General features: G+C 48.1%; 2 protein-coding genes across 2 annotated transcripts in view; both read right to left on the reverse strand.

Moving 5' to 3' along the window:
• The window catches only part of PPA1 (inorganic pyrophosphatase 1), a 30,553-nt gene extending 29,417 nt beyond the window's left edge, over positions 1-1,136 (reverse strand). The window contains exon 1 of the mRNA XM_058696579.1: positions 956-1,136. Coding sequence (XP_058552562.1) covers positions 956-1,019 — 64 coding nt within the window. The 5' untranslated portion in view covers positions 1,020-1,136. The remainder of the gene's footprint in view (positions 1-955) is intronic.
• SAR1A (secretion associated Ras related GTPase 1A) overlaps positions 1-19,201 on the reverse strand; it is an 82,198-nt gene that overhangs the window by 62,112 nt on the left and 885 nt on the right. The gene's annotated exons all lie outside the window — the stretch shown is intronic.

Genomic DNA, 19,201 nt, shown 5'->3' on the forward strand with positions numbered 1-19,201 from the left:
CAGAAACGCCTCTACTGACACATTTTCGAACGCCTTGGCTCTCTCCAGTTATCTATTCCTAGTGGCTTGGGCAGGGGGCTGGGTAGAGATCAAGATAAAACCCGAGGTAGCTTTCTTTCCTCCACCTGCAAGACAAAAGGCGGTGGGCGAGGGAAAGCGGAGCTCCATCAGCCCGCAGCGTGCAGAGCTCTAAGTGCAGCTCCAGGTGTGGACTTGGGGTAGGTACCCCTCAGATGTAGATTCCCTGCCCAGGGGTAAAAACTTGGCACTTTCTCCCTCGTGCTTTCCAGACTGACGTCACCTGTTTGACTTGAGGGAAACAGCTTTCTGTTTCAAGAAGGCTCATTCCCAGCATCCGCGCTACAGGGGAAACCTCCGCGGGAGGGAGGGGCAGATGCGCGACCTGGCCCTCCTGGAGATGGGTTCGGTCTTCCACTGACGGCTCCTGCTCCGGGCCTCAGTTTCCCCCTCTGCAGAACGAGGGGTTGGATCTCACCCTGCCTGGTGCCCACAGGCTGAGCTACAGTTCAGGAATTAAGGTCCTTAGGGAGTCATCCCCCCACCCTGCCCCCGTTCCTACAAATCAAGCAATCCTCTTACGCAGATTAGTTTACCTCCTGACACCTTTTCTAGAGTGACTCAGTGGTTTCCCTTCCCATCAGACGCTGCCCGAGGGCACCTGCAAAACTAGCCGCGCCCGGGGTCGGGTCCCACCGCGCGTGTGAAAGAGAAAGACCGTCCCCGCGGTCACCCTCCCCCCACCCCGTTTACCCGTTTCAAACGGGACGTGTGAAATGGGAGGGCCTGGCCGGCCCAGGGCCCGGGAAGCCCAAGGAACCCGGCCCGCGCCCGGGACAAGGGGCGGAGCGCGGGCCGACTGCGCCCGGGCAGGAGGCGAGGCCCGGGAATGAATGGGTTGGCGGGCGGGGAGGGGTCGCGGTCCGCCGACACTCACTGAGGAAGACTCGGTACTCGGGGGTGAAGGGCGCTGCGCGCTCCTCGCTGCTGAAGCCGCTCATGGTGCGGATGACGAGCCGCAGCCGCCGCCACAGAGCCACCAGCCTGCACGCGGCGCCGACTGACAAGGAGAAAGCTTCGCGCGTGCGCACTGGGGAGACTGGACTTCAGAGTGGGGCGGGGAACGGCTTTAAGCGGCCGACCCATCCCGCGCGCAGGCGCACTCCGCCCGGCCCGCCCGGCCCCGCGCCCCGCCCCGCCGGCCCCGCCTTCGCCGACAGCCCCCTGGCTCCTAAGTTGGGCCACGTGGCTAGCCGCGATCCCTGGCTTTGGCAGTGTTCTTTCCGCCTCCGCCCCGTGTGCTTTAGGGTTCTGTCTGACCGAGGACAGCAAAAGTCCAAGTTCTCAGCTTGCACCAGCTAGGAATGGACTAGAGACCTCTCCTTCATCGTGCACACAGGGAACTCACCTTTCTCACCTTTTCCTCTCACCGCCTCCGTACCCCCCCCCCCCCCCCCCCCGCCCCGCCGCGTCCCAGAGTAATTCCTGGTCTCAAAAGGCGTTCTGAAGTCACAGGCTTCATCAGACATGCCCTGCCTTTCATCTTAAAGGTGTGCATTTTAAGCGAATTTGAGGCATATTACTAAGCCCCTGATGACTACCAGGTGAGTAACCAGCTCCACCATTTTTTAGTGTAGGAGAGCAGGCAAATTGCTGTTAACCTTTCTGACTCAGTTTCTCATTTGGGAAGTGGAGAGTAATAGTAACTGTTTCCTGCGTTGTTGGAATGATTAACTGAGTTGATACATGTCAAGAGTCCGAGGAAGAGGGACACCTGGGTGGCTCAGTCGGTTAAGCATCCATCCGCTCAGGTCATGATCCCCCATTTTCATGAGTTCGAGACCCACTTTGGGCTCTGAGCTGGCAGCACAGAGCCTGCTTGGGATTCTCCCTCTCCCTCTCTACCCCTCTCCCACTCGCGCTGTCTCTGTCTCAAAATAAATAAGTAAAGTTAAAAAAAAATGTTTTTTAATACGTAAAAAAGAGTCTGAGGAAGAGCCTGGCTTGTTGTAAGCACTCTGGAAGTATGACTTGTTATTTCTACCCTCCCTGGTGAAGAAGGATTTACTCTGCCCCCCTTCCTTGCTCAACCCGCCCTAGGTCCCCCAGGGACTTTTCAGATGTAAGCACTGGGAAAGTCCAGGCATGAGTTCAGAGTCCCTTGAGCACATTGCTCTCAGGCATAAGTTATTTGGACCTTGTTTTTCAACTGTTGAGTCAGGCCAGACCCCAACAGCTAAAGTCTGATTGCCTGATTGAGGCCCCTGTGTGGTCAGTTAATTGCATCACTTCCCAAGCCTATATATTAAAAAAAAAAAAAAAAAAAAAAAAAAAAAAAAGCATATTTCAAAATCCAAATTATAAATTAGGAACTGACCATTCACTATTTGATTATATAATAATGAGTAGTTCTTTTTTTAAAAGTTTGTTTATTTTTGAGAGAAAGGGAGGGAGAGCAAGGGAAGGGCAGAGAGAGGGAGAGAAACCCAAGCAAGTTCCCCATTGTCAGGCGAGGAGCCTGTTGTGGGGCTCAAACCCGTGAACTGTGTGATCATGACCTGAGCCAAAACCAAAAGTCAGATGCTTAACCGACTGAGCAACCCAGGCATCCCCATGATAATAAGTATTTCAAAGAATGCCTAGTGTGATGAGCTGGGTTTCTTTAAATGAGCTTGTTTTTCTGGGGCATTAAAGAGATAATGTGCTTTAAAGACATTTTGATTTAAACTTTTTATTTCAAAACAATGTCTACTATATAAAATGAGATGCCCCCTGTATTAAATGAAAACCCAATAAGATCGTTCTCTGATTAGTTAGGAAGAGTGTCCCTCCCTTGTCTCCATCCAGACTCCCATTAATTTTCAGAAGTTCACGCGCGATTCATTGACCTTTTAAACAGTACACCACACTGTTCTCCTGTAGGTGGAGCACAGGGCAGGAAAAAAAATAGAGCAGTAATTTAGTCAGTAATATATCGTATTGCTGGAAGTTAAAGGAATCTCTGCAGAGTGAGCACTAAAGATTAAGTTCAGAGAGTTTCTTAAGGGGATGCTTTTTGGTTGAGTTGCTCTATCAGTTTTCTGCCTTTGAACACAGGAACTAGCTTTCTTGTAAAAAAAAAAACCCCAAATCCCCTCTGCGACCGACTTAGGAACAGACAGAAATGAGGCAATAGTGGACCACATACACTTTCCCTTTTGCCTCCTGCCAGCTCAGAACAAGATAACAAAGCCTTGCTGACCTCTGGACTTGCACATTAACTCTTGTTTCATTGAGTGTATTTAGAAAGTCCATCAGTACCAACTCCCATAAAATGCCAAGCCCCGGCTTTGCTGGGGCACAAGTCAGTGCTTTGTAACTTTCCCTTGCAGGCAATGGTGGTGAGATCCACAAGCCCAACTGGATATTGCTCTATTTCTCTTGTCTCCCTGGGACCTAGCACAGTACCTGGCCAAGAGTAGATGTTTAATGAATCTATGCCAGGTTAATGGATAGAGGAAGTAATGAAAAGGAGGCGGGCAATACCTTCTTGAATTCATTAGTTTGACAAAGGATAACAAGTGTTGTCAAACATTATCTTTCTTGCTCTGTAACTCCACTGGCACTTCTTTTCAGTCTGTATCCTGTTCTCTTTGCTGTGGTTGACCTTGTTGGGGGCGTCCAGTTTTCTGAGGCACTCTCTTCTTTGGCTTATGACCGCATTCTCTTCTGACATCTCTCTGACTTATCTGGCCACTCATTTCTCATTTTCCCCCTTAGCTTCATATCCGTCTCTTCGTCTTAATCATCATTGTCTTTCTTACTTCTCATGTTCTCTCTAGAGATACCCTCTCCCTAGATTATCTCGTGTATGTATTTGGTGTCGACTACCACCTACAGGACCTATACATCCTATAACATAAAAACTTTTTTTTTTTTTTTATTTTACTCATGTATTTTGAGAGACGGAGCACATGCGAGACACAGAGGGAGAGAGGGAATCCAAAACGAGATCATGACCTGAGCCAAAATCAAAAGTTGGATGCTCTGCTGACTGAGCCACTCAGGTACCCCCCCCCCCCGCCCATTACATGAAAACTTACAAATCTACAACTAAGTTTTATTTAACACTTATTGTGGTCATCGTCTGTGCTAGGTGTTAGAGATGTAGCACTTAGAAAGACATGGTCTTGACCCTCAAAGAAGTCATAGTCCAAAGAGAAGACAGACTTCAACAAATAATTACAATAAATGCAGATAAGTTGAGTGATAGAGGAAGTACAGGGCATTGCATTATGGGAGCAGAGAACCCTTCCAAGGAAGTGACCCTTAACCTATGACCTGAAGGATAAGAAGGGGTTAATGAAATGAAGAAGACAAAGCAGAAGCCAGAAAGGGATTATTAACAGAGGAGACCAGAGAAGTAGGTTAGGGTTGAATGGCAGAGGGCCTTGGAAGGCACAACATAGGGTTGGAACTTTTTTCTAAAAGCAATGGGCAACTTCAGAGTTTTAGCAAGAAAATGACAAGATCATTGCTTTAGAAAGTGGCTCTGTTAGCAGCTTGGAGCCTAGATGGAAGTTTTAAGACTAGAGGCAGAGAGACCAACAAGGAGACTGTTGCAGTGGCCCAGGTTAAATAAAGATGCAGACCATGCCCTGAACTTGAGTGGCAAAAGAAAAGAGCAGTGACAGAGCTGTGTTTAAGGTAAAATCAATGGAATTGATCATTGGTTGGATAGAGTGGAAGAGAGAGACTGATTGCTTGAAAAGGGAATGCGGGGCTCCTGGGTGTCTCGGTTGGTTAAGCGTCCGCCTCTTGGTTTCGGCTTAGGTCATGATCTCATGGTTTCGGGGTTGGAGCCCTGCATCGGGCTCCGCACTGGCAATGTGGAGCCTGTGTCAGATTCTCTGTCTCCCTCTCTCTCTGCCCCTTCCCCCCCCCCCAAATACATAAACTTATTAACCTTGAAGACACTATGCTAAGTGAAATAAGCCAGTCACAAAAGGACAAGTATGTGATTCCACTTATATAAAGTACCTAGAGTCGTCAAATTCACAGACACAGAAAGTGAAATGGTCATTGTCAGGGGCTGGGCCAAAGAAGGAATGGGGAGATGTTTAATGTTGTTTAATGGATATGGAGTTTCAGTTTGGGAAGAAGAAAGTTCTAGAGATGAATGCTAGCGATGGCTCCACAACAGTGTGAACATTCTTAATGCTACTGGGGTGTATCCTTAAAAACGGTTATAATGCTCAAAAAAGAAAAAAAAACAACCCAAAAATGATACAGTCAAACATGTCTTCCTTTTTTGAAAAATCTCACAAAGTTTGAGACCTCTGTGATCAATAGTTACTCCAAAATGTATGCATCGGATGGTGTATCAGCGAGTCTGAAATTAGACAAAAGGGCTCAAAATGTTGAAATTAGAGGGACTTTAATGCAGGGAATCAGCTGAGAAGCCAAATACAGACTAGCGACCGCAGGGAGCCACCAGCATCAGGCTAGAGGGACTCGGCAGTGATGAGGCAGTCAGCCAAAGGGAGGAGCACAGGGCCCATCCTCAGGAGCAGGAAGCCCCGTGGGCCTGCCTACCCGGAGACCAAGTTGATGCTGGAGAGACTGTCTGCGGCAAAAAAGGAAGGAGAGACATGGTTTTCCCTTCCTCACATCTTCTAGTCTCCTGCCAGTGTTTCCCATTGGTTGGGCCCACACGTGAGCCAGTTACTAGCCAGTGTTGACTAGTTTTTGCCCCTGTGACAGACACTATGAAACATCTCAGTTTGCTTACGAGAACGACCATTTATTTCTTGTTCGAGTTTCTTGGTGGTGATAGGAGTCACCTGTGGCTTTGCCCTACATGTCGTCTCATTGGCAGCCTGAGACTGAAGTAACATCCCCCAGCTTACCCCAACAAGACCAAGCAGAGGGGAAAAAGAACTGTCGAAACCACACAGGGGCTCTTAACCTTTTGCTTCGAAATACTGTGTGTCACTTCCACTCACATTCAGTCGGCTAAAGCAAGTCACGTGACCTTGCCTGATGCCAATGTCTTCTGGAAATATACTCCTCTAGCTGACAATGCAAACGGGTAGCCACGTCTCAGGCTGTCTGATTCTCCTACAGGGAGAGAAGCAAATAAATAGTAAAAATAATAGTCCCCTATCACAGTCGACCTTCTTGGTCATAAATAATCATTTCTCTCTTTTTTTGCATGAGAAAAACATACCCACTCTTCCTGCGAAGAGTGACACCCAAAAGTTTCAACCAGTCATGACATCAAGCTCAAAGCTCACTATCTCGTCTCTGTATTATGTCCAGACAGGGGTCCTCTTAATCTAGACACTAACGAGCAAACAAACGTTATCTACAGCTCCCCCCCCACAAAATCTATACCTTATATGAAATGGTTGAACCAAGACTGAATAAACACTTCTATTCATTGAAAGAAAAACCGAGAGACTCACAACCATCATTGGTTCTTAGAATTCCAAAATCCTGCAGGGTGTAGGAAACATTCCTTGATTAACTTCCATTTCAGGTCCCTGGGAGTAGCCCCTGCTCTTCATAATTTTTGGCTTCTTGTGAGGTGAGCAGCTTTCTCAGCTTCCTTCCTGCCTACAGAAATTTTGGAGCCCCAATGTTGGTCTCCAGCAATCATATCTTTTAACCCAAGCTGACATGTCTTGGCTGTGCACCCCTCTTTGAACCTTGAATAGCATTTTACCTGATTCGAGTCAGCTCTATTTGCAAATTACCGTACCTATAAAGACATACCTCTTTCTCTAGGCATAATTGCCAAGGTAAATTGAATTTACCAAGCTGCCATTGGAGAGCCATGCTCTTAGTCTACTAAGAGCCGCTTTATCCAACAAAGGACTTACTGGGAGCCACCGCTCATGCCCTTGATCTGGCCTCTGTCCCAAGACTGCGGTTGTTGTTTTTTTGTTGTTTTTTTGTTTTGTTTTGTTTAAGTTTATTTATTTATTTTCAGAAGGAGAGAGAATCCTAAGCAGGCTCTGCAGTGTCATCACAGGGCCCGATGTAGGGCTTGATCTCACGAACCACAAGATCATGACCTGAGCTGAAATTGAGAGTCAGACGCTTAACTGACTTAACCACTCGGGCGCCCCCCAAAACTGAGTTTTAATCTCTGCTGACAGAACAGCCAATTCTTTTCTGAGCTCATCTCATTCTTGTAGTAGCCTGTCAAATGCGGCTAAAAAACAACCAAAACAGATAACAATCTGTTTCCCAACTTTTTTGCCTAAACCCACAAGCTACTTGGTACACAATCTGCCTTCTAAACGACCAAAGTCTACACCACTTGGTGCCCGCCGCTAGGACCCAAAGCCAATGGCACCTATTTAAGCGCAGCATTCTGTAACTTGCACCAATTATTCTGTTAGTCAGCTTTTTCTAGATAATGTGGTGTTAACAGACAGCCCTCCCCCTCTCCCTAAAATCTCACTACATTCATTTCTTCCTCAGATTACATATCAGGGCTACAGATTGGCTTTGGCTCTGCTCCAGGTATTTATTATTCTGGGGTCCTGCCGGAGGGAGCAGCTCTTATCTTGGTCTCCTGGTAAAGGAAGGAGAGAAACAGGACCACATCGTGACTCCTAAAGCTTCTGGTCAGAGTTGATATTGAACTTCTGTTTACTTTCCATTGGCCAAAGCAGGTCATGTAGCCAGGTCTAACGCCAAGGGCACAGAGAAGTGTACTTATCTGCAGGGAGGCGCTGTAAGGCACTTGGTAATAAAGGGTTTTGTACTCCTGTTTCAGAGAAGAGAGTGAATAATTGGGAACAATAATATAATCTTATGTTCCTCTGACACAGAAGTTTGGGAAACCTAGTCTCTGGGGGTTTACTGGCCCCTGCCCCCTGCCCACAACAAATACAGCAGGGACCCAGGATAGCAACAGAGCTGGATAAGGAGGCAGCTTGAAGTTACATTTGCATAGTCCATCATATAAGACAGAGGAAAAAAATGTCCAGAATTGTCAGTAACAAATCACGAAGAAAATCTTACAGAGATTTTGGGGGGTGAGTAGAGACAAAAGTCCAGGTTGAAAAGTCCAGTGAGTGGTTAGAGGACTTAGAACTCAGGAGAGAAAGGAAGGTTGGCTGAAGTCATTGATTTTTTTTTTTTTAATTTTTATTTATTTTTGGACAGAGAGAGACACAGCATGAACGGGGGAGGGGCAGAGAGAGAGGGAGACACAGAATCGGAAACAGGCTCCAGGCTCCGAGCCATCAGCCCAGAGCCTGACGCGGGGCTCGAACTCACGGACCGCGAGATCGTGACCTGGCTGAAGTCGGACGCTTAACCGACTGCGCCACCCAGGCGCCCCTGAAGTCATTGATTTAAAGCCAACTGAAAATGACACCACCCAGGGGCGCCTGGGTGGCGCAGTCGGTTAAGCGTCCGACTTCAGCCAGGTCACGATCTCGCGGTCCGTGAGTTCGAGCCCCGCGTCAGGCTCTGGGCTGATGGCTCGGAGCCTGGAGCCTGTTTCCGATTCTGTGTCTCCCTCTCTCTCTGCCCCTCCCCCGTTCATGCTCTGTCTCTCTCTGTCCCAAAAATAAATAAAAAACGTTGAAAAAAAAATTTAAAAAAAAAAAAAAAAGAAAATGACACCACCCAGAAGAAATATATATAGTAATGAAATACAGGTTTTTAAATTTTTATTTTTATCACAAAAAATTGTTTAGTGTTTATTTATTTTTGAGAATGAGAGAGACAGAGCACAAGCAGGGGAGGGACAAGGAAAGAGAGGGAGACACGGAATCTGAAACAGGCTCCAGGCTCTGAGCTGTCAGCACAGAGCCCGATGTGAGGCTCGAACTCAGGAACGGTGAGATTATGACCTGAGCCGAAGACAGATGCTTAACCGACTGAGCCACCCAGGCTCCCCTTTATTTATTTATTTTTAAAAGGTGTATTTAGGGGCGCCTGGGTGGTGCCGTCGGTTAAGCGTCCGACTTCAGCCAGGTCACGATCTCGCGGTCCGTGAGTTCGAGCCCCGCGTCGGGCTCTGGGCTGACGGCTCGGAGCCTGGAGCCTGTTTCCGATTCTGTGTCTCCCTCTCTCTCTGCCCCTCCCCCGTTCATGCTCTGTCTCTCTCTGTCCCAAAAATAAAAAAATAAAAAAATAAAAAAAAAAGTTGAAAGAAAAAAAAAGGTGTATTTATTTAGTATTTTAAGAGAGAGAGAGAGAGAGAGAGAGAGAGAGAGAGAGAGAGAGAAAGAGAGCAGGGGAGCGGCAGAGACAGAGGGAGAGAGAGAATCTCAAGCAGGCTCCATGCTGTCAGTGTAGAGCCTGATGCAGGCTTGAACTCACAAACCTCCAGACCATGATCTGAGCTCAAGTGGGAAGCTTAACAGACTGAGTCACCCAGGCCACCCTACATTTTTTTTTTTAAAGCAGAGGGCCTAGACCAGAACCTCGGGGAGTCTCAATATTTCAGGGATGGGTGGCAGAAGAAGTGCCAAGCAAGGGTCAAAGAAGGAATGGCAGAGAGAGAGGAGACAAAAACAAGACGTGTGGTGTCTTGGAAGCCAGAGAAAGAAATGGGGTTTTAAGAAGAAGGGGATGAGGGGGCGCCTGGGTGGCTCGGTCAGTTACACGTCCGACTTCGGCTCAGGGCATGATCTCACGGTTCATGGGATGGAGCCCTGTCCTGGGCTGCTGTGCTGACAGCATGGAGCCTGCTTGGGATTCTCTCTCTCCTTCTCTCTGCCCCTCCCCTGCTCGCATGTGTTCTCTCTTTCAAAATACATAAGTAAACTTTTTTTTTTTTTTTTAAAGAAGGGGGTGATCAACTATATAGCTGCCTTCTCGATTTCTCAGCTTGGCTGGTACATGAGCATCTCATATTCACCAAGTCCAAAAATGAGCCTTCCATTGTTTCTCTTGAGCCCTCTCTCTCAGTTAACAGCACCTGAACTACGCAGTTATTCTACCAAGAAGTTCCTCCTAGCCCATTTCCTGGTTAAGGTCTGTAGCAGTCTCCGGTGATCGCCCACCCAACACCTGTTCACTCCCCTTTCTCCTTCCCAACAGGGCTCTGTTGTTCAGACCTGCATCTGCCCACCCCTGTGTGGCCATGTGGTTTGAGAAATGAGGTTCCGTCCCATAGTCAGGGGAAGGTCTAATTGATCAGTGGTTCTGTTCCCCTTGCTAATGACCAGACTGGTGGTACGTATGTGACAAAATGCTACCAATGCAATCTAAGGGGTAGGGTCTTCTGACAAGGGTTCTCTTGCTTCTGTGAGAGATACTCTTGGCTTCCTTTACGCCTTGTCATGGAATTTGCTAGCCACACCTGTCTTACAATCTGGAGGGGAGAGGGGCTGCAGGTAACACGAATATACCCAAAATGAAGATGCCAAGTGAAAAAATCTTGGGTCTTGATGTCACTGAGCTGCTGACTTAATTAACCCTGGGCCTTTCCTGCGTTAGGTATTCTTATGAAAAGATAACAAATTGACCTCACTAACAGTTAATGTGCTATGTAAGATAATAAATTGACTTTGTTGTATTTAAAACAGTATGATTCAGAGTATTATGTTTCTTGTGGGCAACACAATATGATTCAGAGTATTATGTTTCTTGTGGGCTTCTGAAAGACTTTCTAATGGATACAACTTCCCATCAATCTGTCATTCCCTCCCCCAGATTAACTAGATTGGAGATCGACTCTCAGTTCCAGAGATGGGCCTTGATTTGTCTAAATCAATCATTGTAATCCTATCCCCTTTAAATGTTTTTTTTTTTTTAATGTTTATTGATTTTTGAGAGAGAAAAAGAGACTGAGCATGAGCCGGGGAGGGGGAGAGAGAGAGGGAGACACAGAATCCAAAGCAGGCTCCAGGCTCCGAGCTGTCGGCACAGAGTCCGACATGGGGCTCAAACTCACAAACCACAAGATCATGACCTGAGTTGAAGTCAGATGTCACCAAGGCGCCCCAAATCCTATCCCCTTTAACTGTTCTAGAACCCCATCAAAGAACATGAGATTCAGAACCTGGCCACAGGGACTGGTTCAGCAATGGATACCTGACCTAATATGAACCAATATAAGTTTCCTGCCTCCTTCTGAGAAGTTACTTTGTTCTCTTAGGAGAAAGTCATGAGGAGAGATATTCCTTCTCTCTCTCAATGCAAACAAGAAAGAATACAGCTCTGATTGCTGATAGCGGCCTCCTGTACCACGAGGGAAGCCAGACTGAGGGCCAAGTTCACAGTGTAGATGGCAGGGCAGCTGAATGGAGACCATGTGGTCCTTGGGGACACATTGTTGAGCTTCTGGATCCACCAGTCATCTGCACTAACTTGCACACCTTTACTTTAAGCTGGTTACTGGCAACTAAAAGTATCATAGAACGATGGCCCACCCTCCCACATCCGAGCAGTTATCAGATAATATTGAATTGATCTCGCAAACATCTCATGAACTTGCCATCTCTTCTCCATTCCTCCTGCCTCAGCCAGTCCCAGGGTATCTCCCCTGGGTTCCCCCAAATACCTCCTGCCTCACTGGTCTCCAGCTTCATCCCCCTCCAAGTCACTCTCTACCTGCTGCCAGTATAAGCTTTAACGGGTGAAGATCTTAGTGCATTGCTTCCCTGCTTCAAACCCTCCTCTCCACCCGGCTGTCTCTAGTTCAGTCTTTAAGACGTATTTCAAGCCTCTTACAGGAGTTCTTTTCTGATGCACCTCAGGCTGTCCCATTGCTTCTTTGGCCAACCGTGGTATCCCATTGTAAAAAGCACTATAGTGCATTACAGTTTTTCTCTTTTCTATCTCTGCCTACTGAACTGTGAGAGGTCATGTTCCCAGAGTCCACAGACACTAGGTTTGTGGAGCATACACTTGCTGGAATGAAGTTTTATCTAAACTTGTCACATAGGCATCAAAGTAGGAAGCTAACCAAGTAAGTAACTCGGTGAAGTGTCAAGAACACTGGATTGGAACACACACAGAGCCCGAAGCCTTGTTTTGACTTCTTCCACTTACAAGACACGGGAACCTCAAGGAAATGCCTTGGTCTCTGTGCAACTCAGTTTCACATCTGTAAAACGAGAATACAGCAATCATGTCGGTGATGACATAGCCCGCTGTCTACCTATGTTGAAGGGATGGCTATTTGCCTGGAAACTTCATTCACAGTAAAGACGCAAAAGAGGGAAAGCTACTAATGCGATGGAAAGTAGAAAGTAAACACTCACCTCTTTTTCATAATGAGTTTATTTTACATAATTTATAGCATAGGTAACATCGTTTTCCAAAGACACGGACCAGAGGAGAGCGAAGGGGTGATTTTGATCATCAGAGGTGGCTTCGAAGGACTGCCAGACAGCACTGTGAATGAACAAAATATGCTACGTAAAATACTCTTCCTTGGGGGTGGTCAAAACATGGAAATGTAGATTGCTCTGTCGCTAAAACAGCTTGACTTTGGCTGTTCTAACCTCCCCGCAGAGAGGAAGACAGAGCCGGGTGGGGAGTGATTACTCCTCAAACAGAGAGTGATTTAACGCCACCACTGGCTATGTGACAGATAAACTAATTTGCCCAAATCACTAAGCTTGGGTTTTTCCACCCACATTAATTTGGTTGCTTGCACACGACAACAGCAGTATTCGTCGGTGACGGGGATTCAAAGGCCTGGACATGGCAGCCAGCAAGAGCACACAAACAACTCGAGGCAAGACAGGACACAGCCAGATGGACAGCCTTTGCCCCATCAATGACTGCAAGACAGAGGAGTCAAAAGGATGATTTCTTTCAGCCCGTGAAGGTTTGATGTGGTGTTGGATCCAACTAAATTTTCACCTTTTAACTAAACCGCTGGTACTCCTTCCATCTCAAATTTTTGGAAGCCACTGAATGTGATGGAAATGTGGCCTTCTGGCCAAAACAGCAGTCTGGAGCCTGTGGCTGGCTGGTTTTATTTTTGGATTAAAGGGGGGGGACCTCCATCAAGCCTCCCTGTTTTATTCTGAACCTCAATTTCCCAAATAGAGGAAGGAGAATCCACAGCAGCTTGGGGGATCCGCAAAACCTGTGCTCTCTGGTCAGATGGATCAAGATTTGAGTCTCAGCCTCACCACCATCTAGTTATGTGACCTTCAGTAAGTGACTTGGCTTCTCTGAGACTTGAGTTTTCCATCTAGAATATGGGCATAGTAATAAATACTTGCTTATTTTATTACTCCATCCATTCAACAGTCATTTATTGTCTCCCATGTACCAGGCAGTGTCCTAGGTCTGAGTCTACAAAAGTGAGTGAAATAGACATAGTTAGTCCCTGTCCTCATGGAGCTTACTGTCTGTTGGGAGAAATCAGACAAAAGCTCTCGGTACCATGCCCGGCTTTTAACAGGCACTCGGTAAGTTCTTCGTATCTGTACTCAACTGTCACCTCCCCAGAGAGGCCATTCCTAATCACCTATTAAAATAGCCCTCCCTCGTCTACCATGTTCCACCTACTTATCTAACTTTAAACCCTTTCTTGATGAGTTTAAAAATCATCTATTAGTGATAAATGCCTCTTAGATTTAGGGCAAATTTTTGCACTTAGGTCTCTACGATATAATCATCTTTTTAAAAGATAGATTTGAAAACATGTTGCAATCAAATCTAGAAGAATGACCAATAAGCCTATGATCCCCAGCATCATCAGGGACACTTTTTAAAATTAAAAAAAATTTTTTTTTAATTTATTTCTTTTGAGAGAGAGAGAGCAAGTGAGCACAAGAGGGAGAGGGGCAGAGAGAGAGAGGGAGACAGAACCCATTGCCAGCGCAGAGCCTGATGCAGGGCTTAAACTCATGAATCATGAACCGTGAGATCATGACCTGAGCCAAGATCAAAAGCTGGATGCGTAACTGACTGAGCCACTCAGGTGCCTCCATCAGGGACATTTTTCTTTTTAATATTTATTTTTTATTTTTGAGAGAACACGAGCAGGGGAGGGACAGAGAGAGAGGGAGACAGGGGATCCGAAGCAGGCTCCGTGCTGATAGCCCGATGTGGGGCTCGAACTCACAAACCATGAGATCATGACCTGAGCTGAAGTCAGATGCTCAACCGACTGAGCCACCCAGGCGCCCATCAGGAACATTTTTAAAGACTGGTACTACTAAGTATTGGCAAGAACAGCTGGAATACTGCTGATGGGAGTGCAAAACGGTGCAGCAACTTTGGAAGATACTTTGGTGGTTTCTTACATGGTTAAACTATACACTTAGTTACAACCCAGCAAACCCACGCCTAGGTATTTCCCCAACTGAAAACATGTATACTGGAAGGACTTGTATATGAGCTCGTTTATGGCAGTGTTATTCATAATTCATGAATTCATACTTGAACAACAACCCAAATGTCCATTAACTGATGAACGGAGAAATAAAATGTGATATAGCCAAACAATGGAATAATACTCAGCAATAAAAAGGAACAAAGGACTGATACATGCTCCGACAAAAAGCTCAAGCTTAGCGAAAGAAACCAGACTCAAAAAGTCACACACTGCATGGCTCTGGGCATATACCATTTTGAAATCAGAAGGGTGTTTATCTGGGGCCAGGAGTGAGGGAGAGGATTGACCACGGTACGGTACAAGGCAGTTTTGGGGGGATGCTGGAAATATCTTGGGTGGGGTCGGGGTTACGCGGCTGTACACAAAGCGAAAACTCATCAAAGTGCACAATTACGATAGGTGAGCTTCGTTGTAGGCGAGTTACGCCTTAATAAAGTTGTTGCAAAATTTTAGAACATGTGGATATATGTGCATAGAAGATGACTTTATGCTTAACCCTTGTGATGGGATTTGGGTGTGTTTTGTTTTGTTTTTTTATTTTCTTCTCTTTGCTTATCTAAATTTTGTAAAATTTCCACAACGATCATGGAGTGTTTGTGTCGGGAGAGAAAACACCAACAATAAAATGCCGTGAGCATAAATAATTGGGTTATTCAACAAGGAATCTATTGTCGATTCAACATTGTTTGCTTGTAATGAAGCCCATTTGGGCTACCTCCTTCTCATCTATCTTTCCTCAGTGGCACTTCTCAGGGGTGAGCTGAGGAAACGGATGCAAAAAGGTACAGAGCTTAATAGCAATGCTTTGTCCATCCAGCTCTCGGTTTGGCTCTCATCTGGCTTTCTGGATGAATACACAGTAGACTAATGATAGGGGGCTCGCGTCCTCCTTTGCCAGCTCCGCCCTCCATTCCAACCCAAATCAACTCATGTGTCCTCCAGGTCCCAAGAGGAGGTCCTCAGTGTAGGGCCGGGCAGATTGTGGTTTGTGGGGTCCAAGCCGGGTGCCCGCCTCCAGCTCACATTGGTCTGTTGCGTGCTGCTGCATGGTCTTGGTGAAGGCAAGAGGCCATTCATCAGTGGAGACCCACGATTAGGATGACCGCTCACGCTGAGCACGGCTGGATGGATACAGAGTCCCTCCGAGTGTCGTCTGGGGTGAGGGTGCTCAGTGTCAACAGGCCTCTGGCCCTTTTCGCCCATGACACCTCCAATTCATCTTCAGACTTTCCGCCTGTGAAAGGGCAGTTACCTCAGGAGACCAACCAGCCCATAGGCGGAGGACAGCACATCAGAAGAAGTCTGCCTTGCTTCCTCTTGCGTGCCTCAGGGTAGCCGGCGAGGTTCCTGATAGGGCCCGGGTATTGGGACACAGGGCTCCAGTGAGGATAAGAAAGCTATAATTATAGCAATAGCTTCGTAAGATATCATCCCATGGAGGGAACATACAACTTTCTCGCCTCTCTAGCGGAGAAGTAAAGCCCAGCAGAGACTCAGAGCAGCGGGGTGGGCACGGGGAAGTAAGAGCGATCACAGCTTTCCTTGAGCCTCTGCTTTTGTCACCCATCAGTGCTGAGTTCCCCACCTGGGGTGTCTGTCCTCAGGGTCACGCAGGCATTATTTTTAGGAACGACTTCCAGTATCTTAAAACTCCACCCATTACCGGGGCGCCTGGGTGGCTCAGTCGGTTAAGCGGCTGACTTCAGCTCAGGTCATGATCTCGCGGTCCGTGAGTTCGAGCCCCGCGTCGGGCTCTGGGCTGATGGCTCGGAGCCTGGGGCCTGCTTCCGATTCTGTGTCTCCCTCTCTCTCTGCCCCTCCCCCGTTCATGCTGTGTCTCTCTCTGTCTCAAAAATAAATAAATGTTAAAAAAAAAAAAAAAGAAACTCCACCCATTATTCACAATAACCAAAATAAGGAGGCAACCCAAAATGTCCACCCAGTGGAGGAACAGATACACAAAATGTGGAATATACATACAATATAATATTCTTCGGCCTTAAATAAAAGGAAATTCTGGGGGCGCCTGGGGGCTCAGCCAGTTGAACATCTGACTCTTGGTTTCTGCTCAGGTCGTGATCCCAGGGTCGTGGGATCGAGCCCATGCTCAGCATGGAGTCTGCTTGGGATTCATTCTCTCTCTCTCTCTCTCTCTCTCTCTCTCATAAAAGGGGAGGGGAGGGGAAGGAAAGGGAAGGGAAGAGAAGGGAAGGGAATTCCTACATATGCTACAACAAAGACAAACAAACCCTGAGGACGTTATGCTCAGTGAAGTAAGTCAGACACAAAAGTACAAATACTGTTTGATTCCCCTTGCATGAGGTACCCGGAGTAGTCAGATTCATTGACTGAAACGGATGGCAGAATGGTGGTTACCAGAAGCTGGGAGGAAATGGGGAGTTGTCATTCAACGGGTACGGAGTTACAGTTTGGGATGTTAAGAAAGATCTGGAAATCCACAGTGGTGGTAGTTAACACGCCAATGTGAACGCACTTACGGCCACTGAACTGTACCCTTACAAAAGTGGACAATGGTAAGTTTTATGTTGTGTATATTCTACCACAGACACAAAAAGCAAACATTCCACACATACCCACAAGGCCTCACCCCCTCGTGAAAGCATAAAGGCATGCTTGTTGCCATTCAGATCCAATCTCTGAATGGGCTGGCATCGCCTTTGACTGATTTTGAGAGAGGAAAATAACAGCAAAATATATGAATTATGCCTACTGCGGTTTCTCTGGCAGGCCCAGCTTTCCAAGCATGGTGTCTTCGGGGGGAACTAAAACAAAGGGGCCTTGGTGGAAAGGTTGGCTGGGGTGAGCGCTCTGATCTCCCCCAGCTGTAAAGGCTGTGATTCTGTGGTTGGGGAGGCCATGCGAACGGAGAAACACCCCAGAGGAGAGACCAGACAGTGTCTCTGGACAGATCCCACCCAGCCACAGGGAGAAGCATTTGGGTTTGAGATGGCCCTTTCTCTGGGCAACTTGTAGAGCCTGGAGACAGAGTTCTTCACAAGAAGCAACCGGGAACTCGCTGGTCTATGTGACAATACCAGGCATCAGACATGGGGCCCATACATGCGCTAGTTAATGAGGGACTAGTTAGGGAGTCCTCTCCTCTCCTAAGCCCTGCATTCATCACCCCCAGATACCTGGACCTGGGTGGGGTCATGATGGATCTTGGCAGCCTGCTCAGCATGTGGGTTATGGATATTGTGCACAGAGCAGCTCGGTCTCTGGATATTGCAAGAGTAGACACAAGAGACTCCCATTTCCCAGACTGGCAGCCTGAAGGGAGTCTGGCTCCACGAGCGTCCTCGTTCACCGTCAGGCAGAAAACCCCCGTAGAAACTTCGGTTCTCCTCCCCATTTCGCCCCACCCACGTTTCCTGGGAGGCAGAACGCAGCAGGGGCAGAAACCACCAGAAGACAAATTCCAATCCCCATCCTGCCGCTCCGTGGCCTGTGACCTCGGCCCCCTGCAGCCTCAGTTACTTTGGGAAACGGCAGCAACAACATCTGGCATGGGTCAGATGAGACAGTGTCTGGGGACAAGCCTGGAGAATGTACTGGACAACTGTTTTGGAGCTTTCTGCTGCTGTGACGTCCAGCGCTTAGGGCAGAGTGAACGGGGTTAAGTCATTGTCCATTACTGAAGCCATCAAGCCTCCGAGCTGCCTCCTCTGGCCCGACCCCCGGAAACATTCGCTTGCTATGCACTAAAATTCTAGCAACATGGTGTTTTCTATAGAGATGAGGGGGGAAATGCCCAGTTCGCTTCAGATTATGGGGGGCCATGCAGAGATCACCGAGGCGATCCCATTTCCTCCCATCTCCTGGAAGAGAAACCTCGTTTCTTCGAGGCGATGCAGGTGTACTGGTGAGAGCTGCAGAGAAGACAAGGGGGCCTCCTGGTCCCCACCCCTTTTCAGAGGACAAGTTATCTGTGCCAGGGGGGTTAGTGTGTGTCCTCCAGGAGGCCCCAAAGGCCACCCCAGCTTTGATTGACCTATCTCCCTTCAGAGCCCCGAGGAACCAGAGAAGCAGGGCCCTGCGAAGGCTTTGCGCTCGCTGCTCTGGTGGGCTGATGTCTTTCCAAAAGCTGTAAGTAGGTCGGGTGCTCTCCCTTCCTCCGGTCCACGAATAAATAAACCAAGGCCTCCCTGTGGCCTTGCAGCTGCCTGTCGCCTTGTAAGTTCTTGCCTCGGTGATGGTGGAGAGCCCTCCTGTTTTCTCTGGGTGAGGACCTGAAGGGCAAGACCCACAGTGTCTGCAACTGACACTCCTTCTGCAGCTGCCCAGACGCGATGTCCCCTTGAAGCACAGTGGGGAGAAGAGAAGGGCCCGGAACACCTCTTGGAACAAACAAGACAAACCCACACCGAGTTGGCAGGAAGGGCACAGCAGGCTCTCCTGGAAAGGGTGAGGCCGAGTGGCTTCCGTCACACATAAGGGACTCCAGGACATGGACACAAAGCATCGAATGGACAGAGCAACTTCGCTTTCCCATCCTTCCCAGCTGCGTAAGTAGGATGTACCCATTTCACCCCCGCCTTCGGGGGCCCTTCTGGAGGCAGCTGGAGATGCCCATACAGGCGCTGGAGTGGGGGCTCCTGTGAGAGTTCCAGCTGAGAGCCCCGGCGAGGCACGCCTCCTCTCTGGTCCTCAGTTTTGCATCTGGAGAAGCGGAGACCAGAAAACCTAGTCCCAAAGTCTCGCGAGGATTCGGGGAGCCGGGTGTGCGCTGGGCCGCCGCAAGGAAGGGTGCGGTGGAGCCCACGTTAGCTCCCGCCCCGCCAGGGGGAAGGCGGTAGAGGAGGTACCGCTAGCTGCCACCGCCTTGTATGTGAGAGCGAGGCGCCAGGC

Source organism: Neofelis nebulosa, chromosome 13, assembly GCF_028018385.1.
Source record: "Neofelis nebulosa isolate mNeoNeb1 chromosome 13, mNeoNeb1.pri, whole genome shotgun sequence".
In the NCBI taxonomy this organism is placed as follows: domain Eukaryota; kingdom Metazoa; phylum Chordata; class Mammalia; order Carnivora; family Felidae; genus Neofelis; species Neofelis nebulosa.